Consider the following 24,091-nt stretch of genomic DNA (forward strand, 5'->3'; position numbering starts at 1 on the left):
TTTTGTTTTTTTAATGTAATTACATACAGGTTGCCACAAAGCCACTGATTCAACCCTGCAGCCATAATGAAGTTGGAACACATACACAGAGATTAGCTTTATATATCACATATATTGAAACATACAGTGAAATGTGCTGCTTTGTGTTAAATCAGTGACGACTGTGGTAGGGCAACCCACAAGTGTCACCACACTTCCAGCACCATCATAGCAAATCCTAACTGTACATCTTTAAAATGTGGTAGGGAAACGGAGTGTCTAGAAGTAACCAGGGGGAGAAGGTACGCCTCCCTTACAGACAACGGCGAGAATCCAAAGAAAACAATCAGCTAATTTGTTGGTGGAAGTGAGAAAATATTATTACAGTTTAAATATATCTATCAGTTTAAATACCCTGATCTTACAGATGGTGCTGTAAAATGATGCTCTAACCGCTGTGCCATATCGTAGCAAGGCTTGTACTCAAGACCAAGAAGACAAAGTCTTTTCATCAATGCATCATTGGTCCTTGCAGGAGAATCAAGTGAACAGAACAGAAACAATTTAAAAGGCTCATGGAATGTTAGTCTTCATCTCAAAGGGCCCAAATTCTAAGTGACAGAAGCTATGCGTGAGTTGTATAAAGCTCACTTTAGATTACATCTGGAGAGCTGAATCTGGTTTTGTTCCACTTATTGATTTACAGGACCTTGGCATCAAGTAGTCATTTCCCACTCTTAATTGCCCTTGAATCAAGTGAAATCTTAGGCCAATTCAGGGCAGTTAAGTCAAGTACATCATTGTGCATCTGAAATCACATAAAGGCCAGATTGGGTGGGTAAGGTCCTTTTTTCCATTCTCTGAAGAACATGAGTGAACTAGGTATATTTTTTTACAATATCCTGATTTTCTAGTCACCATTACTGAAAGCAGTTTTTTACCATACCAGGATTTCCTTTGGGCGGCATACCTGATAGAGATATATTAGCCTTGGAGGCAGTGCAGCATGGGTTCACATAAGAGATAATAACACAAAATAACTTACTCCCTTAAATACAGACACAAGACTGTAAATACTGGAATCTGGAGCAGCATACAAAAGGCTAAACTGAACGGGGCAGGCAGTGTCTCTGGAAGGAAATGGACAGTCAGAGTTTCAGATCAAGAACTTCATCAGGACTGGAAAGAAAGAAGGAAGATAGCCAGAATAAAAGATAAGGAGAAGGGGTTGAGCAAGAGCTGGCAACAGATGGATCCAGGTGAGGTGGGGGGGAGGAGAATGATAGGCAAATGAGGGAAGGGAGAGAGCAGGAATGATGTAAGAGGTTAGGAGGTGATAGACCAAAGTGATAAATAGCTGAAGATGTAACCTGATAGGAAAAGATGGTGGAGCATGGAATAAAGGGGAGGGAATCAGTGGGAAGAATATGTAGGTGATGGGCAGATGAAGAGCATTGGAGAGGGGAAGAAGGTTAAGAGGTAAAGTGATGGGGACTGGTGTGATAAGGGGAGTAGGAGGAAGGGACAGAGGGGTGTGGCTATTGGAAGTTAGAGAAATCAATGTTCATGCCATCAGGTTGGAGAATTCCAAGGAGGAACATGAGGCGCTGTTCCCCTTATCCACGACCAGCCTCAAGCTGGCAGCAGAGAAAGATACGTACATACACATCAGTAGGAGAATGTGAAGTGGAATTAAGATGGGTCACCACTAAGTGATCCTGGTTGATATGACAAATAGAACGAAGGGTAGATGTTGCTATCCCTCCACTCTGCATTGGGTATCACCAACGTAGAGGGAGCCACCACTGAGAGCATCAGATGCAATGAGAAAAACAGCTGTGGATTCAAACAGGAATGCCTGCCTCACCTGGAAGGACTATTTAGGGCCCTGCTGAATGGTGTTGTGAGAGGAGTCATAGGATAGGCACAGAGAAATGCAATATGGGCAGCAATCTGGAACAAAAACTTGAGTGAAGATCAAAGTTGATTAAGCACCCTCACCCAAACAGTGCCAGAAATATGGAATTTCCTCTGCAAATTAAACTCTGGAGGATAGAAATCAATGAAAAATTTCAAAACATAGATTGATAGTTTGTTAGTTACAGGATATGAAACCAATAGGGGCAAATTGAGCTAAGATACAGATCAGTCATGACCTCACCAACTAGCAATCAAAGCTCTGAGTGGTCTCCTACTCTTCTACATAACGTTAAATCACCCCTCGGTAATAGGTGGCAAGTTAAAAGGATAGAATCACTTGTGTTTCTCAAAAAATAGATTAAGTACATATAGAATGAGAAAAGAATTCAGTAAAATAATAAAACACACAAAAAATCAAATGTTAACTGTGCTACAAAAATTAATTTGCTGTGACCTTGTATATAGGCATAAAAAATTAATAATAGCAATGTGCAGCTGAAGTCATCGTGTCTGTCATATAAACAAATGTTGGCTATTATACCACAAGCGGTTTATTATTGGAATGATTTTCATGAATATTGAAAACCTACAACTCAAAAGAAATGAAACTGCTCATGAGATACCAGCAACTGCTCATGCGTGAAATAAGCCAGTAATCAACTGCTAGCGATATGAGGAGGAAAGGAATGGTAAGATAAACCATGTCTCTAGCCCTGTCTTCAGTCAGCCAAAGTGCCTTTGTGATATATCACTTGCCATCTCAATAGCATAAAGATTTGGCTCTGCAACTGAAAAATAGTTTTCATGTTAAAAATATATCCAATGATTCACAGGAAAATTAATCATGAATAAAATACGATTTGCAAAACCATCCTGGATAAGCCTCAAGCCTGACCCAACCATGACCTTTAACCATTGTTACAAACTCTTTCTTCTGAAGCTATCCTAGCTCTGAAACGCAAACTACTACTGTCATAGGAATGTAGCTGGAGAAATTCACTCTCAGATGAGAAGTGCTGAACCTGCAGTACAGTAGCATCTGTGAGCAATACCTCACCTCCAAAATGCAGATCTACTTGCTTCAATGGAGCTAAATTTCAGTGAAGGAGTACAGTGTGCAAATTTTTGGATTTAGTGCTCCTAATCAGAGGACAAATGTCCTGAGTAACGGCATTTTATTGTACTGAAATGTTTTAAAGCACATTACACATTGAATTATTTTACAACTGAAATGACTACCATTATATAAATAAATGAGGCAGGCAAGTTGGCTTCGCTAATGTCCCATAAATAACAAGTTGGAATGACCAGATAATTATCACACACCCCTATGGAAAGGTTTATGCAAACCAGCATGAGAATCATTCTGCAGAAAAAGAGGTCACTCGGCCAACAGCGATGGTGGCAGCGCACCAGAAGAGCTGACAACTGATTCCACCGGCTGCTCTTTCCCCACTGACTTGAAAATTCATGATCCTATCTACCACAGTGAGCTTGCTTTCGCCCCACCTTCAGATCCTATCACAACAACTTTCTGCCTTTGTTGAGAAGATTTGTTTTCAGCACACCCTTGGCGCATTTTGGCAATCATCGTGGGTGTTACGGTAGTGTAGAGGTTAGCGCAACACTATTTCAGCACGGGGCGTTGGGGTTCAGAGTTCAAGCCCGGCGTCCTCTGTAAGTCCTCACCGTGGAACGCGTAGGTTTCCTCCGGGTGCTCCTGTTTCCTCCCACAGTCCAAGGACCCGGTGGGTTCACTGGTCATAGTAAACTGTCCTGTGATTAGGATAGGGCTAAACCGGTGTTTCTGAGGGCTGCTTGGCAGTTCAGCTCAAAGAATCAGAAGGGCCTATTCCACACTGTATCACAAAATAAAATAAATCTTAAAATCTATGTTTGATAACTTGATCCATTTGCCTATTTTTCTATTAACCCTTTTAAAGTCCATAGTAATTTTGAATATTAAATCTCCCTGTAAGCTTATCTGTTACAAGGATTTTACATCAGCTTCTCTAATCGCTTCATAAATTGAAATTCCCTCATGCTCCCATTCTGCTAGATCGCCTCTGAACCCTCTCCAAGGAACTGATGTCCCAGAATGGGCACAATTTACTCAATGAGGCATTACCGTTGACTTTTAATGGCTTGCCCCACAGGTCCCTTGCCTTTGTACTCTACGACTCTATTAGCAGTCACAGGGGACTTGCATGTTTTATTAATAACCTTATCGACATCCTTCACAAATTCATGTTTGTAAAACCTCAAGTCTCGCAGCTCCTTTTCCACTTTGAACATTTCACTATTTAGTTTATACAGCTTCGCCTTGTTTTCACTTCTGAAGTGCATCAGTGCATTCCTTTCTCTTATTGGGGCACTGCCGTTGCATCTTTTAGAATTCACCAGAACAGATAAATAGGACAATGGCTTATAGATATATAAAGGGAACAGAAGTACCGTGGAGAGTGCGAAATGTATTTACAATGATAACACAAGATCTACATTATTATACCCATCAGGGAAAAAATAAATAAATTAGCAGTCCTTACTCATTGAGATCTGTGAAATTGTGAAAGACTGAAAAAGGAAACATAAGTCGAGTATTTCCACTCAAGGAGAAGAACAAAAATAAAGATTAACTTTATGGACCATTATCAAGAAGACAAAAGAAGATCATACATAAGAAAATTTGATACTGGAGTGTTGGTGAGAATGTGGAACAAGCTACCAGTGGATGCAGTTCAGAGGAGCAGTGTGGTAGCTAATAAAAGATGTGACGGAGAAGGGAATAATGGAACATACTTATGGAATTATCTAAGGAAGGATGAACAATGGCTCCAGCAGAGCATAAATGGGATTATGTACTACTTGGCTTCTATGAGCTGTGTTGTCCATTTTGTGTAATTATAGGGTTTAATGTCCCATTTGAAGGACTACAGCTTCCCTCCCCACTTCTTTCTCTTCTTATTCCAACTTCTTCTCAGTTTAAATGGATTAATTAAACAATGAAAATCACAAAACAGAACTGCAGATGCCGGGAATAGAAGTGGTCCTAAATTTGAAACATCAACTCTGTTTCTTGTATCAACAGATGCTGTCAGCCTGTTACGTGTTTCTAGCATTTTCTGCTTTAATTAAATCACGATATTGCTGAATTACCAACATGGTCTCAGCATCTGCTCTTAATTCATAGTATCGTTAAAGATGGCAATTTTGAAGAAAAATGGTGAACAACTTCATAAAATGTTTGACGGGTGGTAGAGAAATGCCGAATACCAAGTTTTAATGAGAACATCTTGTACTGCAATTCTGCAACTAATTCCATTACGTTCTGACTTCAACTAAGTTTTAAAACCCTTCATCGCTAGGTAAGGACAACGTAATGAGATAGGCCTGAGAACCCAAGAGCATCGGGTGGAAGAAAAATCAAATATGAGATTGTAAAAAAGATTTTAAGGATGGGAGAGCAGAAAGTATCTGGAAAAATACCTCCCCAAAAGGCAAAGTTATGGCTAACTGAAAACTTTAGAAATGATGTTGACAGAATTTCAAACATGAGAAAATCTGCAGAGGATGGAAATCAAAGCCACACACACAAAAAGCTGGAGGCCAGACAGCATCTATGGAAAAGAGTAAACAGTTGGTATTTCAGGTTGAGACCCTTCATGAGAACTGCAAAGTGCTGATGAGCAATCAACAAATTGACAGAATTTGTTGTGGGCACATGGCCAAGTGGTTAAGGCATTGGACTACTGACCTGAAGGTCGTGAGTTCGAGCCCCAGCCGAGGCAACGTGTTGTGTCCTTGAGCAAGGCACTTAATCACACATTGCTCTGTGACGACACTGGTGCCAAGCTGTATGGGTCCTAATGCCCTTCCCTTGGACAACATTGGTGTCGTGGAGAGGGGGGACTTGCAGCATGGGCAACTGCTGGTCTTCCATACAACCTTGCTCAGGCCTGCGCCCTGGAGAGTGAAGACTTTCCAGGCACAGATCCATGGTCTCGCAAGACTAATGGATGCCTTTTTTTGTTGGGTAGAAGATTTAAAAGGTACAGGACAAAGGTAGGCAAGTGGAATTGGGATGCAATTTAACCATGACCTAACTAAAAAATACAATGAGATTATGGGCATGAAAATTCAGAAAAGGAGTAGAACACAGCACCTTGTACCTTCTCTGCCATTCAGTGGATGATATGATCATAATTTCAATTCCACGTATCTGACTACTCCTACAAATCTTTAACCACCATCCCCTCACTATCAATTATCTATTGACTTCTGCCTGAACAATATTCAAAAGCTCTACTTCTGCCAGCTTTCAAAGAAGAGGTTCTCTGATTCACACTTGTCAGACCGAAAACAAAGCCATCGGTCCTAAAAGAGTAACACACATCAAAGTTGCTGGTGAACGCAGCAGGCCAGGCAGCATCTCTGGGAAGAGGTGCAGTCGACGTTTCAGGCCGAGACCCTTCGTCAGGACTAACTGAAGGACATCCTTCTCGGCCTGAAACGTCGACTGCACCTCTTCCTAGAGATGCTGCCTGGCCTGCTGCGTTCACCAGCAACTTTGATGTGTGTTGCTTGAATTTCCAGCATCTGCAGAATTCCTGTTGTTTGGTCTTAAAAGAGTGATCATTTATCTTTAAGCATTGCCCCGTACTTATTGATTCCCTCCACATAAACACTATCAATGATGTTACATTTTACAGGTTGTAAGAGTAAACAGTCTTCTCCACTTCCTGATCAAATGAAGTCTAAATATCAAAAACTGTAACTATTTTGTATTCGAGTTCTTCAGTAACTCCAAAACCAATCAGCATTCAAAAGTATTCTGTGAAAGAGAGTTTACTGGCCCAGAGCATCATCTTCCATGGAACAGTACAGCACAATAACCTAAATCATTCCCAATTCAGAGCAATCACATTCAAATACAGGATCTAGAAAGTAGTAGAACAGTTTGCTGCTCTTCCGTCAATCCAGTAACTAATTCTATGAAACTCAGCCGGCATTGTGGGCCACAAAAAAAACCAAGAGAAAGTACGCAGAAAATAAAAATCCCTATGTAGATTTTCTGCTATGGCAAACCAACCCCAAATGAAAAGTCAAACCAATATTAAGAAAAATTGTGCATTGAAGAGTTCTTACCATCATCAGGAATTTCTGGTCCATCATAAGACTTGTCAATTGCAGCCCTGAAGCTCTCGTTGCAGCCTCGGCCACGAACCATGTGAGGTCGGGGTCTGTGGAAAGGGAGTTCATTCTTCCTGACCTCTGCAACAGCTGTCTGCAAACTCTCGAGCGAGCTAGACTTCTTCAAACCTAGCATAGGGCCCACATCCTTCCCTGTGGAGTCTGGGAAGAGAAACAGAAACTTTGCTAATGTCATGATGCAAAATCAGTAGGGTAGAACCTAGCTAGAGCAGGGCACAGAACAAACAAAGTTGATTAATAAAAACAGTTCAACAGACAGGCTTCAGAACACAATTTTAAAAAGGTCATACAATCTGCAGCAACTGCACGTCATGATGGAAACTACAGCAACATCTCACAAGGAAAGTAGGATTATTTTTCCTGTAAAATGGAATGAGTCGAAGACAGTTACTGAAAGCAGGTAGATTAATTCACTGACAAAATATTGTAACTGGAGGATAATAAGTATAAATCATGAATGGAGATCCAATACCTGAAATATACAAAATAGTGGATTTCAACTATAAACAGTGGGAAAAAAACTACTTAAGCACTTGCACTCGGACTAGGAATAGAGAGGTCACTTGGTGGAGCTCTCTATGGTATGTTATTTTTCCTCTGTACTAAAAAATAGCAGTTTCTGTTTGATTTTGTTAACCATTATAAAACATTGTACCTTGTGAGTAGGGATGTTTGAGGGAATAGAACCCAGAGGGAGCAATAATCCAACTACACTTCAGCATGGTTCAGTGCATGCACTCATACCTCAGAGCTAGAAAATTGCAGTTTTAGGTCGCACTCTAGATGCTTAAGCAGGAAAATTAAAGTTGACACTCCAGCGCAGTACTGCGGAAACATTGCACTATCACATGCACTGTTGGACTCTTCACCGCTCAAGCCCATTGCACTGTTCTAATATCCTACACCTGGCTTAGGTTAGCTAAAAATGATGAAACTCAGATGTAAAATTATGGAAGAGTTCTAAATTTCTGTCACTCTTTGCATGTCAAAATGTTGTCCAACTTTGCTCCTGAAAAGCTCGGTTTTAACTCTCACAGTTCTCAACCCTCAACATGATTATAGTTTCTCTTCATCCACCTCACTATTTCCTCATCATATCTTAAAAAAATTACTCGAATCACCCTTTAATCTTTCCAGATATAAAAGGAATGCAACTCTAGTTGTTTATTTTCTTCTTGTAAAATGATCTTCTGAGTTCAGGTATCATTTTTGTAAATTTTCTTTGCAAGACCAATGCATGGTACTGAAGTGTGACGCCCAGAGACGAAATGGGTGACATAATGGCACAGCAGGTACAGCTGCTATCTCACACCTGTGGTGATCTGGATTCCACCCTGCCATCACGATGTCTGGATGGTCCATGTCCATCCCACATCCCACAGATGTGCTGGCTGGTAAGCTAATTGGTCACTATAAGATAGTCCAAAGGGAGATGGAATGTAGAACTGGGTGATAGAAGGAAGAATGGGATGTAGTGAGTAGATGGAGCCTGGGAGTGATAGGATTTCTCCGAAGGTTAGCACAGACCTGATCTTCTTCTACGTTGTGAGAAAAAAATTACTCAGTGTGGCTAAATTGGGTTTGATATTGTTGAAATACAACCTCAATTTGCTTATCTTCTAGTCTTTTAGATAAAAAGCCAGTATTCTATTAACCTTTTGGATTATACTCTTCTAGCTGTTCAGGTCATTTAAATGATTAACATATGTGGAACTATTCTGTTTAGGGCTCATTCTTTATAGTCTTTCATCCCTTACAAAGTACTTTGATCAATCAGATATCAGCTAAGAAGTTAAACTGCAGCCCAATCAAGTAGGATTTTAAAGATAACACTCCACTTGGAAGAGATGCAGGGGAGTTCTTGTAATTTTCTAGTCAATCTTCATCCCTTAAATTCACAACCACAGATGACTATCATCTTGTTGACTCTGGGAGTTTGCTATATCTAAATTGGCTCACTGGAAACACGTTGCATTTTATTATCTGCTTTATTCTATTAGCATAACAGGTACGATAGAAATAAAAGTCAGCAAATATTTTAAATATGATAGATTATATCTGCAAGATTAACTGGGCTATTGATTCCAATGGTAGGAAGCTATAGTAACAAAGGGGTGGCAAATTAAATTATAGAATTATTCTGTGCTTTTCTGAAATTAGTCAATAACACATTTACCCTAGTCCACAAATCATTATGATGGTCAGTAGCTAATGGATACAGATTGACAGCACCTCATTTGTTTGTTACATGCCAGGAATAATATTCATCACCATTACAGAAGCCCACACAGACTATTTACATATTGGTTTAATATTTCTTATTTGCCTGAGTTATTCCTAGTCATTTCTCTTCTTCTTATTAATAAATCTCATTACATTGGGTTGGGATGAGGAAAAGCTGAATACTTGTTACCTTCCCCCCATCAAAAACACTTCCAATTTGGGGAAAAAAATAGTTGAAAACTTCAGATGTTTTCCTTACAAAACAGGATGGGTAAAATCCACATCAGGATTTGAAAGGAAGGCAATCATTTGTTGGAAAAAGGATGTGATATTAGCAGCCAGAGGATCATGAAGAGGTTGGTGATGATGATGAAACAGTGATGAGAATAGTAGTCTATAAGTGATAAACTAGGTCTAATGGCTAATAACAGGGGGCATAGTTTTAAGGTGACTGCTGCAAAGTATGGGGAGGATGTCAAAGGTAAGTTTATATACACAGAAGGGTTGTCAGCGCATGGAAAACCCCGCCAGCTGTGGTGGTAGAGGCAGATACATTAGGGACATTTAAGAAACTCTTAAGATAGGCACGTGGATGATAGGAAAAAATGGAGACCTATATAAGAGGGAAGGGTAAGGTGTAGCTTAGAATAGGTTAAAAGTTCAGCACAACATCATGGACTGAAGGGTCTGTATTGCGCTGTAATGTCCTATGTGTCTAATCATTCTGAACGTACTTTAACATACAATACTAAGAGGAATAAAAGGTTAGTTTTAAAAGCACCTCAGAACACAAGGCTTGAAGTGAAAAGGGCACAGGTTCTCCCTAGAAGAAAAACGTATGCCTCAAAGGCATCCCATACATATGAACAAGCTATGGTTTTGGAGACTGGCAGGGTATATGGGGATGGATTTGCTGGCAACTGCAAGATGCAAGTGGGGCATTCCTGCATAGCTTTTCTCCTCACCTAATTTTCCCTAAGCCCAATGTCCCAGGGTCACAATAACTGGGGAAGCCGAACAAAATGGGAATGCTGAATAGAATCATTCACTCGCTCAGTCAGTCAGCAAGGCCAGCGGGTGACCGCTCTTCCTGCACCTAGTTCCTCTCCCATCATAGCTGTTTCCGCGATCTTCTCCCACACACAGTTTTTCATTTATGAACAGTTCAAGCTACAAACAGCTCTCAGGAACAGAACCTTACTGTAACCTGAGGGATGCCTGTATACAGTATACTAGTTTCACAAAAGCAGTAGGGATACTGAACGAAGAGTCCATCTGACCCTCACACTCAGAAAGCATCCAGTTAATTTTATCTTAAGACAAGAGTTGTTGACTTTTTCCCCTTTTTAAAGCTTTCAACACTTCACCTATTTGCTTCTGTTCCCCTTTTTAAGACCTCACTTCCTATCCATCCTGAAATTCCGAAATCGAGGACCAACTCTAGATTCAAAGTGCTGAGAGAAGAATAGCAGGTGAGTCCCATTTCCTGAGAAGGTGATTAATGTAGGACAACATTGTTAGAACTTCTGGAAGATGGAATCTTAACTTTCCGAAGTTTTTTGAATTTAGGGTTCATTCAGCATTCAATAAGAATGAAATTGGGAGCATATAATAATTGTGAAATAATCAGCATTAATGAAATAAGGCCTTTTCACGCTCTTCCCCTACATCCTACTCATCATCCATTAAGCTACAGCAGTCCATCATCACTCATCCTAACAATTACAGATATGGCTTCCTTTACAAGTCAGGTTAATTGTCATATGCCTAAGTACAGGTACAATGAAAATCTTATTTGCAGCAGCATTACAGCCACATAAACTGCATTCATAAGGAAAAAAATATATTATACGCAAATACAGAGCAGTAAAGAAAAGTCCAAAACATAATTAAAAACATCCAACATGATCAAACTGATCATAGTATTCTAAACTGTAGAGTTTCGGGTTTTGCTGGTTGGTCAAGACCCGATCGGTTGAAGTAGCTGCTCTTGAAACTGATGGTGTGAACATTTATGCTTCTGCACCTCCTGCTCGATGGCAGTTGTGAAAAGCCACCATGCCCATGTGGTCAGGATCTCTGATGTTAGATACTGCCTTCTTGCGGCAGCACCTCCTGGAGATGTGCCTGTAATATATTAGGCAGAATCCACTACTCTTTGCAGCTTCTCATGTTCCTGCGCATATTTTCATGAATATTCCAAGATAAACATACTGCTCTGATTCCTTATGTTTGATTGAATGTGAAATCTGCAGTGGTCACTATTGTTTGCGTACAATAGCCACATTACACAACAGACAAAACAAATGAGTTTTAAAATCCTTCGCAGAGGAATTTCATAATCAATGACTCTTTAAAATTAAAGAAAGGAATGTGCAATGCAATTATAACATTCCTGTAGAAATCAAAGATAATTGGATTCAATGCACAATTCTAATAGATGTAGCATTGGGATATTTGGATTTTTCCTCCTTCTTCTGTTCTACCAAAGAGTATCAATAGCCAGGATATTCTCCCTAGCCCTTTCTCATTCAAGTTTAATCAATCATTTAAACTTTGAGAATTTAAGATGCAATTTACCATTCACAAATAACAACAGCAAGTTTATCAAATGCTGATAATAACTTTCCCAAATGACATAATATGACTTTCCAATGAAATCTTGTAAAATTTCACCATCTCCTTACTCTAAGGTTCGTTTAGTGTAATCGAAGTTTCACACTGAAATTGAGAAGATGGAGATAAAAATGTCATTCAAATAAATGCCAATTACTTTCTTTTACAGTCATCCACAGCAGTTAATACTCTCTTATCTAAATCGACATTCCCTCCTGCACAATGCCCTGATATACACACAGGAAAAATTGCAAGTTCTTTTACCTTTTTCGGAAACTTGCTGATTGATTCACTTAGCTGGTTTATTTTAACAAAATTCATGGACACAGCCAATGTCTGAGTAGAAGGGGCAGGTGAAAAGGAGCAGAAACTAAGGTGTGTGAGCAAGTAAAGTGGAAAAAGATACATAAAAAGAGAAAATAAAGTTCAAAGTAAATTTATTGTCAAAGTAATACTTCACCATTTGAACCCTGAAATTCATTTTCTTATGGGCATACTCGATAAATCCAATAACTATAATAGAATCGATGAAAGTCCACACCAACAGGGCAAACAACCAGTGTGCAAAAGACCACAAACTGTGCAAGTACAAAAAGAAACAATAAATAAACAAATAAACAAACAATAAATATAAAGAACATGAGATGAAGAGTCCTTGAAAGTGCATTCATTGGTTGAGGAAATATTTCAATGATGGGGCAAGTGAAGTTGGGTGAAGTTATCCCCTTTGGTTCAAGAGCCTGATGGTTGAGGGGTAATAACTATTCTTGAACCTGGCGGTATGTGTCATGTGGCTCCTGTACCTTTTCCTTATTGACAGCAGCAAGAAGATGGCATGACCTGGGTGGTGGGGGTCCCTGACCATGGATGCTGTTTTTTTGCGACAACGTTTTGTGTAGATGTGCTTAATGCTGGGGAGGGCTTTACTCGTGATGGAGTGTGTCGTATCAACTACTTTTTGTAGGCTTTTCCATTCAAGGGCAGTGATGCTTCCATACTAGGCTGTGATGCAGCCAGTCAATATACTCTCCACTACACATCTACAGAAGTTGGTCAATAAGATGCAAAAGAGGGGGCAACAGAGAATTGCATGCAACAGGTACAGAAGGGCACATCAGAGTGGCAAAGTTAGTGTGCAAGAGCAGTACACGAGCATCAGAAGTGAAAAAGAAGAGTGGAGATCCATGAACACATAGACACCCCATACCTTTGCCTCAGTTTGCTTTGATGTGATTGCTTGAAGGTTGAGAGGTAATAAATTATTCAGAATTAATGCATCTGTTTTGAATTAGGTGGAAACATGATCAGTTGGATGATGTTGACAAGGAGAAAGCATGAGTGCTTTTCCTTTTATCTCAGGCCACAGTAGTATTGACAATGAATCAAGTGAAGAAACTGTTGTCTAGGATATTACACCATTGTAGCATAAAGGAACTACACATTTTCCTCAAGCATCATGATCTCGGGTCAGCACTGGGTCAAAATTTTGTAACCTCTCTAATGTCAAAGCTCAACTCTTTCAGGTGGAACTGAAGTGGTCAAAGAAGGCACCTTCCTGTCATCACTTCTCAAGGGCAATTAGAAGTGGACAATAAGAGTGCACTTGTTTTTTTATATTCCCTGTCGGAATCTTGGGGCATTCCAACACACCTTGCTAGGAATTACATATTATTTAAGTACTATAATGCAGAAGACACGATACTTGCATATCAAAAAACATATATATAAAATAGTCAATCAATGAAAAAGGCTTCTTACTGTTCACCCAAATTATGGACCCAAACCTCACTTTGCTCCTTTCATTTCATTGTCAAAGAAGTAATTATGGAATATATGAGTACAACTGTTTGACACTGAGGCACTGAGGGATGAATTCTCTGGACCATTTAAGTAGGATGGACCACCCACAGGAAGGAAGAGAAAAATAAACCCAACAATGATTGTGAATATCTCTCAAATGGTTCTGGAGTTTAAGAAAAACTGGTACCTGCTTGAGCTATGGACAACACTGCTGGCAATTTGAGGGGAAGGGGGTGGGAGAGGGAATTAAGCCCTCAGCGGGGGACAATGAAACAGCAGAGCAAGTCGGATGATTTACATTCCAGCTACAGAACGAAACCCAAAATCATGTCTTATTTAGCACCAACATATCTTGGAATCATATCCCTCCTTTGAGCTGGGACTGAACTTGGCGACATTTCAAAACCCAATGAAAATAAAATCTGAACAACAATAACTAAGAACATATGTTGGCGTGGAACAGATGTCTGCCTTAACAAGTTCCACAGACTCTTCATGTACCACAAAACCTACCAGGAATGCTAGCAGGCACAGATGTTTGAAGGTTTACATTGCTTTTGTTATTCTCATTGCAGCCCTCACTTTAAGTTAATTGCAAAACTGTTTGTGACTGCACGTGCTGCAGTGATTGTGGTGCAGTGCACAATGTTGTGAAATAATAGTGACCTCTTCGCAGCTGAGTTTCCAAGCCCGCGACGGAGGTTTAGTCAACGCTCCAGTGCAAAAACAGAAAAGAATATAACAGCAGCTCCTTCTCCACGGTGTGCACTGTGCCTCAGAAAGCAGCACCCTCACTTCTGAGTCAGAAGGTCTCAGTATAGAAAATCTGAACACTTTGTTTCGGCTGCCACTGAGTGATTGCTGTACTCTTGAAGCCCCGTCTTTCAAATAAGACCGTGAAACCATCGTACATAACAGAAGACAATCTATCCATTATTAATCCCTTGACCAACACCTAATTATAAGTTTAATGCCACATTGATGTCTGTGACAGTTTTCTCTGATCTGTCTGTTTCCAACAACAACAACCTGCCATCATGAAAGATGTTTTATACAGTAAATAAGACCAAAAAAGATAGGAGCAGAATTACACCATTCGGCCCATCAATTCTGCTCCACCATTCCATCATTGCTTATTTATGATCCCTCTCAACACCATTCTCCTACCTTCTCCCCGTAGCCTCTGACACCCTTGCTAATCAAGAACCTAGCAACCTTCACTTTAAATATTCCCAATGATTTGGCCTCCACAGCCACTTGTGAAATAAATATAAAGATTTGTCTCTTACTTCTCATAAGAATGCAACTTGCTGGTGTGTTCTGGTCACTATTTAAAAGTCATGATTCATGTGTGATTAGTGCAACTGTTCAATTGATCTTGGGACCGAAGTATGGTGTTGGATGCTTGCAGATGCGGTGGAGGGCTGTGGGGCCGACAGGGTTTAATGAGGAAGTGGTGTCTTGTCATTTTACTGTGAGGAAGGCATGGTACTTCAGAAACTCTTTCCTTGTCTGTGAAATCACGCAAATATAACATTGTACCATCCACTGCCAAAGAGAAAAGAAGCTATGACATATACATTGTGCCTTCCACTAGTTTGCCAAAAACCAAACAAACTCTGAAAATACAGATTTACTGTCCAAAAGCATGATTTATTTAATGGAGGGCTTTCACCATCAGGAAATTATTTAAAAATCAAACAACTAATTAATAATGAATTAGATCTACATCCCTTTGTTTTGTTTCATTCAGTTATGAATAATTCCTGCAAAGGCAATATGCAGATGATATCAGGGTACTGGCTGGAAGGGCTCACTGAGTCTATTGGTGTAAAGGAACTGGATTATCATCAGCCGGGGAGTCATTACCTCAGTATTGATGATGTGCGTTAATTCATCTCCCTTACAATTTGGACTCAATAGCCCAGAAAATGTCATCAACCCCTGCTCTTTAAATAACAATGAACAAAATGGACTAAACAAAGGGATGCTAGATGTGATTATAATTTGTGCTGAATGGTTAAGTTTTCAAAAGAATTTTTATGACAAGGATTCTTTTCTCATTCCCAGTTCCTCTTCAGAGGCTTTCTCATCTCTGCCATAGACGTTTCTTTTACGGTAACCTCCGAAGCAAATATATTTATGCCTACTATTAAATAAATTAATGAATTGGCTTGTTTAGTTTGATTCTTCAGCCTCCCGATATTGATTCTACCCCACCCTACAGCTGGTAGCTGTAGTTGTACCTGATCCTGAGGTTGCAACACACAGTCCTGCCTCCAATTATCCTTCACCCATCTCCCCACCATAAAGCAATCAATACTCCAATATCACTCATTGTCATAACATTCGCATAGAAAATAAAAAGTAAAAATTCCGCTCTTTATTCCACAATTTATTATTAACCAGACTTTTTCACCCATCTCCAATACCTTCATAACAAAATGGAAGTTTTCAAAGAAAATGCTGAAAAGAAACTATTTTTTTCGACAGACCAAGACCAGTGTAGGTATCAGCTATAACTCAGTGTGTAACAAGCTCAACTCTCAAAGTTATTTATACATCAATCCAGAGGCCTGTACAGGAAATTTAGACTGATGTGTCAAGCGCATTGTATAAAGGAGTGCTGGCTTGTCAGGATATTGTCTTTCAGATGCGAAGATACAACATCCCTTCTGTCCTTTCACGATAACATAAAATATCCATTATAATTAAAAGAAGAGAATGGGATTCTCCGGAGTAATGCGGTCCTTATGTATCCCCCAACTAACATCATAAAAGCTAAATAGCCTGCTGCTTATCAAAATACAGTTAACAGAGTTGTCCTGACAAAACAGACTACCTCGTTTGCTTTGTCTGGCTGCACTGTTTTTCTAAATATCTTTATTTAAGGGAGGTGGACATCATTGGAAAAGACAACAATATTTGATCAACCATTGAGATGAGGTGACGTGTATATTGAAGAGCTGCAATTCACATGGGAGGGTATTTCATAGTGTTTTTAAGAAGTCCTCAGATCCTTCTTTGCATCCACAAAATGTATTAGCCACATGGTTAATATGTTTTGTGGCTGCACCAGCACTTGGACAAGTTCCACCATTAACTTAAACATCATCTTCTGCTAAAACTGAAACAGCATAGCTGAGTATATAATAGCTACAAAACTGATGTAGCACCTTGCAAAACTATCTTTGTACCAGTGAAGGTAAAGGAACGACAATATATTTCCAAGTCAACATGCCACGTGACCTGGTGGCAGACTGGTATTTGTGGTGTAACTCCCCTTCAGCCTCTGTCCCTAATCCTTTCATTTATTGGATATTAACAGTTTGGAAAATGGTAGTGGACAACATTTGGTGAGAAGTTGCAATCAAACGTGGATGATATGTCCTTCAGTCCTATGGTGCAAGAGTTCAAAGAAACAGATGCCTAAACTGGCTGATAGGACATGGTTCACTGTTGCTCCACATAGTGTGGAATGGAGAACATGCTATCTTAGTCCAGAAGAGTTATCTGAACAAAGAATTTGCGGCTTTTGGAGGCAAGACAGAACACCCAGCTTCTGTACCTAGTCTGACTAACTTTCAACAGTGGCCACCAGGTGGGGAATTTGATGACCCAGTGATAATATCTCTAACAGTGCCGCGAGTTCATCCACCTTATTCCGAATGCTACACACATTTAAAAACAGCACCTTCAGTTCCTGCGTTCTTCGCTTTTTTAAATTTTGCCTCAGTGGTATAATTTAACTCTTTCCTCTGTCTGCAGTTGTATCCAATCATTGGCTTGTCCTTCCTTCCGTTCATGTTACATCCATCATCTACTTGTAAAGCTGCTGGCTCATCCTCAGCTCTATCATCCTGGTTCCCAACCCCCTGACATATTATTTTAAACCACTCTCAACAGCTCTAGTAGTGTACTTCCTGCAGTATCCAGCAGTCTTGGTATCAGTGGACAACATAAGCACCTTCCCCAGGGTCACCCAGCAAGGAACAGACTATGAAGAATAAGCAAATGGCTAGAATAACCATCCCAGCTCTTCCTACTTGCATCTGTAAATGGCGACCTCCGCCTGGCCCGGGAATAAAAGTGTTACTGGCAATAAGGCTGACTATTTCTGAACCTCTAAATAATGCAGCAATGAACTTTCATTGTAGTGGAAAGCTATTCAGGTCAGTTTATAGCAAACTCACCAAATGCCATTAACCAATATGAATTATTTTGCTGTCAGTTGTTTCAATAGGAGCAGGAGTTGAAGTCTCTCCCTCTTTATGAAATTGGCATTTTTAATGTGCTATTTAAAATCGACGACACTCTCCTGAATGTGGTTACAACCGCTAAAATGAAGAAACACAAAGACATGCTGCTTTTTTCTTTTTGAAATTGTAGATCTTCCCACTTGACCGCTTCACGCAGCTCATTATTTTAACAAGTGCCTTGGAAAATAAATACAATAAGAGGTCGAGAAAGGTCGAGCAGTTATATAATTGTACCCTACCACTGATTCATTTTCAGTGTGCATTTGCAGAAGTGTGTCAAAGTTGAGAAGGAGATTTTTTTTCATCACAAGTTTACAAGCACAGACAAAGACGACCTGCAGAGGCAGAGGTCACACTGCCAAGTGGCACTTGTTTGGCTTGTTGCAATTACATCAAACTTAGCACTGGATAGTCTTAAGTCAGGATTCACTGTGTAGGAAAACATAACACCTTGCAAAGAGGATGTAACATAATGGTTTAGAATTTATTATCTATTTTATCATTAAAATAAGCATTGCAACATCAAGCCTGGAACACACACAAAACAACAATTAAAGTGTTTCTGATGAAAATTTGATATTCTTCTATCCTTACACTGTTCTAGTTCCGTTAATGAAATATTGGATGCATTCCAGAGTTGCTTCTAATAAAATATGAATCCCATACCAACTCATGCAAAAGAAATGTTCAGCACCTCTATCCCTCTCCACCTATGAAATGCCATCCATCCCTACAACCCTTCAAGATCTCTGCATTCCTCCAATTCTGGCACTTTGTACATTTGTGATTTTCATTAGTCCACACTGACTGCTCTGGTTTCAACTGCCTGAGCCTTTAAGCTCTGGAATTCCTTCCTAAATCTCTCGGACTCTCAGCACTCCTTTAAGGTATTCTTTAGAAATCCACTGTCCTTGGGCAGTCTGGTGTCAAATTTTCCTAAATCGTTTATCTGCCTTAAGGAAGCATCCAAGGTGTAACTTACTGGTGCTTTGTTAAAAAAATACTTTTATTAACTGTTCATCTGTAAAAAAATACAACTTATATAGCACTATTGCATCACTCCAAGTGACTCACAGGTCTTCATTTATATTTATATGATGCATTTAGCATAGTCAGATGTTCCAGAGCACTACATCCAATGAATTACTTCGAGGTTTGTTGTACTTGTTATGCAGATAAATACGCTGGCAGTTTTGCAGAACCAAAAAACTCACAAGCAGCAGAATGATAAATGATTGGTTAACGTCTTGCCTCATGGTGCTTAGGACTTGAGGATAGTTCTCTGCTCTTCTTCACATCCACCTAAACTATACAGTTAGGCTTCCTTAGCATCTGAAAGATGATGCACTGTTGACTGAATTACAATGCCAGCTAGATTGCGTGCAGTGGATTCAAAGATAGAACTGACTATACAACTTCTCGTTCAAAAGGCAGCCAGAACAGAAAAGCAAACAACAGGAATTCTGCAGATGCTGGAAATTCAAGCAACACACATAAAGCTTGCTGGTGGACACAGCAGGCCAGGCAGCACCTCTAGGAAGGGTCTCGGCCTGAAACGTCGACTGCACCTCTTCCTAGAGATGCTGCCTGGCCTGCTGCGTTCACCAGCAACTTTAATGTGTGTTGCTTGAATTTCCAGCATCTGCAGAATTCCTGTTGTTTGGAATATTGTGAATAGTTTTGAGCATTTTATCTAAGAAAGGATGTGCTGACAACAGCGGGGTCCAAAGATGAGCCCAGGAATGAAAGGGTTAATGTATGAGGAACACTTGATGGCTCCAGGCTTTTATTTGCTGGAGTTTAGAAGAATGAAGGGGGGGGGGGGGAAGAAATCTTATTGAAACCTATTGTATATTAAAAGCCCTAGAGAGAGTGGAAACTGACAGCACAGTCTCAGAATACAAGGGATTCCTTTTAGAACAAAGATGAAGAAGAATTTTTTTTAGCCAGAGGGTGGGGAAGCCATGGAATTCATTGCCACGGATGGGTGCAGAGGCCAAGTCATTGGGTATATTTAAAGCAAAGGTTGATAGGTTCTTGATCAATAACAGTGTTAAAGGTTACGGGGAGAAGGTAAGAGAATTGTCAGGGATAATAAATCAGCCATGATGGAATGGCGGAACTGACTTGTTGGGCCAAATAGCCTAATTCTGTGCCTATGTCTTATGGTAGAAATACTCAAGGGGAGAGATGATGGAACACTATATTTTCCCGAGTTACACAGCTTAAGGAGGTTACTGAAACAGGAGGAGCAAGGGAGTGGAGCAGCTGAGCAGAAGGCTAAGAATTTTAAAAGCCAAGGCTCCATTGCATGGAAGGCAATGTTGGTTGGCAAGGGTGAAGGGCAATTGGAAAAGTGGGCAGTGAAAATCAAGTAAATGTTTGGACAATTTTATGGAGGATCTAAAGTGAGCAAATGGTTGAAAGAACATTGAAATAGTCACACACAGATGGGAGTTTCAGCAGCCTGACATGCTTAGATGAGGGTTGCAGGGAAGTCTATGTGACATGGAAAACACAAAGATTACCACAGCTACATCACAAAAGTGAGCATTGATGCATATTAATGAGAAGGCACCCTAATAAAACAGATACTTGTGCTAACAGAAATACTTGTTCTGATGATTCCTCTGGAACTCACAAGTACACCATACATGACTACTTGAAAAATTGGGAAGAGTCTTCACCTTTGATTTTCATGACTTGTCATTTTCTTGAAATGTTTCTAATTCACACCTTTTGTAGTGAAAATATCCATCTTAACAGTACAAGATTGTGCACTATAAGATACTACTATTGTAAGATACAAAAATTTGATGCAAATTGAACCCAGAGACAAAGAGTAAATGAGAGCCCCTTGTTGTGTTGAACACTGACAGGAAGAAAAGGGAGAAGGGAACCGTTTAGTTCTCAATAATTTGACATTTATGTTTCAAAACACTCATTAATTTTGGGTTAAACAAAGGGTCCCTGGCTCACATGATTAAATTTATTCCTTCACAACAATAATCATTTATTATGATCTGATTTAATCATAGGACTGGCACAGAGCTCTGTTTTGATTGGCTTGCAGTGGTCTATTTATTTTTTTTGGTCCAGTCAACATCAAGAAAATTGAATGCAGAGCTCAGAGCCCAAAGCATCAACTCAATTTTACAACAGAGATTAAAAAAACCCCAGGCAATTTTATTATGTCAATAAAATACAAGAAAATGAATAATTAGCAATAATGTAGCTGGCTTATATTGCAATGTTGACTCTGACAACTATATTACTTGAGCCTTCAATATTGAGACTACACCATGAATACACCAAGGGATATCCCATCTTCACAGTAGCAATAGAATATTTTTATATTTTAAAGTGAAACTTACATACTCTTTCTGCTTTATATAAATAAACCATGAACAAATTGGGCTGAAAAATTGGAGGCTTTGTCACCGAAAATTATTAACTAAATGAAATTAAATCTCCTTCACTTTCTAAAGTGAGCAATTTCTATCAGTAAAATACTGTATATTGCAGAGATTTTTCTTCCCTCCCACATTCCAAAAGAAGTATGACTAGGGTGGTGGCCATTCTATGCTGGCGGAAGAAGCCTGGTGACACTTATGGGCATGCCAGCACAATCCTTGCTGATTGGGTTTGATTTGATGCAAACAATGCATTTCGCTGTACATTTCAATGTGCATGTAACAAATAAAAGTTATCTTTTTTCTTTCTTTCTAAAACATATCTCCATTATGATGGCTCTAGCAGACCCAAGATCTGTGATGAGCTAAGAAGGGGTCTTTTGGAAACTGGAAGCCTCCCACAATTCTTCAACATTAGGAACATCAGGTTATGGTTCAATAGTTATTGGGACCATGAACAGAGAAGAGATGAGAAGTTGAGTTTAGGACACAAAACATAACAGTTATAACTCTGTTAAGCAGCATCAACATCAAAGATCTTGGTATTGTTTGCTTTCATCTATTTACGACGGTAGCCAGTGAACATCAACAACCCATCCAAATTTAAAAGGAATGAGGAGTGTGGGGGGGGGGGGGGAGGAAATGGTACAAATGGGTGGTCAGGCAGGGTGAAGGTGAATTGTGGAGGAGATAAGGATTTTGGAATACATTTAGCTGCAAGCACAGTGTACTATCTGCCTTGGGAAGTGACATATCATGTGGCCTACATTGGGATGGCATGCAGATAAACATTAGTAACAGAACTAAAAGAGTGATTTTAAATATATTGCCTCTCCTGATCACCTCAACCTCCTTCTAATGGCTCCACTTTCTCATTGCCCCTGAGCAAAGAGGTTTTGCCAAGATTAGCAAATAAAATATTCTTGGCAGAGCGTGTGATGCAAATGCTGAAAATGCTGTAATGGCCGTACTGTTGTGATTGGACTCTGACCTAAAGTGAGCTTATTTACTGGGATAATGAGCTCAGGTTGTTTTTGGACATTGAAGGGGGTGAGGGTTCATTACAAGTAACACAATATCTTACCTCAAACCTGGCTCAGGAAGATCAATTTTGAATTACATGAATAGTAAACAAAATCAGAACTGTGTGTAAACAATAGATTTTACATGCAAAAATATTCTGATACAACTTGTGTGCACTGACACTTAAGTCTAATGTGCCAGATCCATAATTCAACTAATAAAACCACCATAGGAGGACAGATGAGAAAAGATTTGTTGTTAAACAATCAAGCTGTGATCATTTGGAATGCATTGGTTCATTGGTTGAAATCTAATGCAGTTTAAACTGTACATTAGGTTTGTATAGTTTAGACCTTCTATAGTGTAGAATAGAACCTGATTATAGACCAGTCAAGTTCCTCTTCAGAGACTTACAAAGCATCCACCAGGATTCAACCTGAAATCCTACCTGTCAAATGGATTTGGGAAGTTCTGCATGCAACCAGTCTTTACCAATGGGAATCTCACAATTGCCCAAACATATCCATGCCACGTATTAACCAATTAATAGTGATTTTCAAAATCAAATTATATACAAACTCCTTAGCACTGTGGGAATTAGATGTAGCTGGAAGCTATTTCAAAGGATCTGCACATTCACAATGGACTCAGTAGTGTGTTATAAACACAAGAAATTCAGCAGATGATGGAAATCCTAAGCAACACAAACAAAATGCTGGAGGAACTCATAGGTCAAGCAGCAGCTATGGAAATCAATAGTCAACGTTTTGGGAGACCCTTCTTCAGCACCGGAAAAGAATGGGGAAAACGCCAGAATAAAAAGTGTCAAGCACCTCCGCTCCATCAGCCTAAAGCAGAACTTCCCAGTGGCCAAACATTTAATTCCCATTCCCATTCCAACATGTTGGTCCATGGTCTCCTCCTATGCCATGATGAAACTACCCTCAGGGTGGAGGAACAATACTTTATATTCTGTCTAGGTAGCCTCCAAACTGATGGCATGAATATTGATTTCTCCTTCCAGTAAATAAAATTTCCCTCCCCCTCCCCTCTTCTTCTATTCCCCTGTCTGCCTGTCATATCCTCCTGGGTCCCCTCCTCCTTCCCTTTCTCTTATGGTTCGCTTTCCTCTCCTATCAGATTCCTTCCTCTCCAGCCCTTTATCTTTCCTATCCACTTGGCTTCACCTCTCACCTTCCAGCTATCCTCCTTGCCCACCTCCCCCACCAACCTTTTTATTCTGGCATCTTCCTCCCTCCTCCCTTCCTTTCCAGTCCTGAAGAAAGGTCTCAGCTCAAAACATCGAGTTTATTCATTTCCATAGATGCTGCCTGACCCACTGAGTTCCTCCAGCACTTTGTGTGTGTTGAATACTGTGTATATAATTACCAATGTATGAAGAAGGTAATTCCACAGAGATGTATGAAAATGCATCATACAATCAGAGAAGTTGATACTGCAGAGTAACAATAAACTTCATGATCAAAGGGATTCTTATCATTAACATATATATTCACAATTTAATTATTTTGAGATCAATTTAAGTTAAAGAAACTAAGTATGCACTAATGAGTGAGACTTCTGGATCTAAAGAAAGACTTGCAAACATTAGGATTTTCCAATTGCTTTACAACCAAATTAGTACTT

The 24,091-nt window shown here is 39.7% G+C and overlaps 1 protein-coding gene across 9 annotated transcripts in view; it reads right to left on the reverse strand.

Annotated features, from left to right (window-relative positions):
- Positions 1-24,091, reverse strand: part of LOC140199358 (partitioning defective 3 homolog B-like) — a 1,206,993-nt gene that overhangs the window by 497,871 nt on the left and 685,031 nt on the right. For all 9 annotated transcript variants that reach the window (XM_072261292.1, XM_072261291.1, XM_072261294.1 and 6 more), the window contains exon 17: positions 7,045-7,251. In XM_072261292.1, the coding sequence (XP_072117393.1) occupies positions 7,045-7,251 (207 nt within the window). The remainder of the gene's footprint in view (positions 1-7,044; positions 7,252-24,091) is intronic.

This window comes from Mobula birostris, chromosome 6 (assembly GCF_030028105.1).
Source record: "Mobula birostris isolate sMobBir1 chromosome 6, sMobBir1.hap1, whole genome shotgun sequence".
NCBI lineage: Eukaryota > Metazoa > Chordata > Chondrichthyes > Myliobatiformes > Myliobatidae > Mobula > Mobula birostris.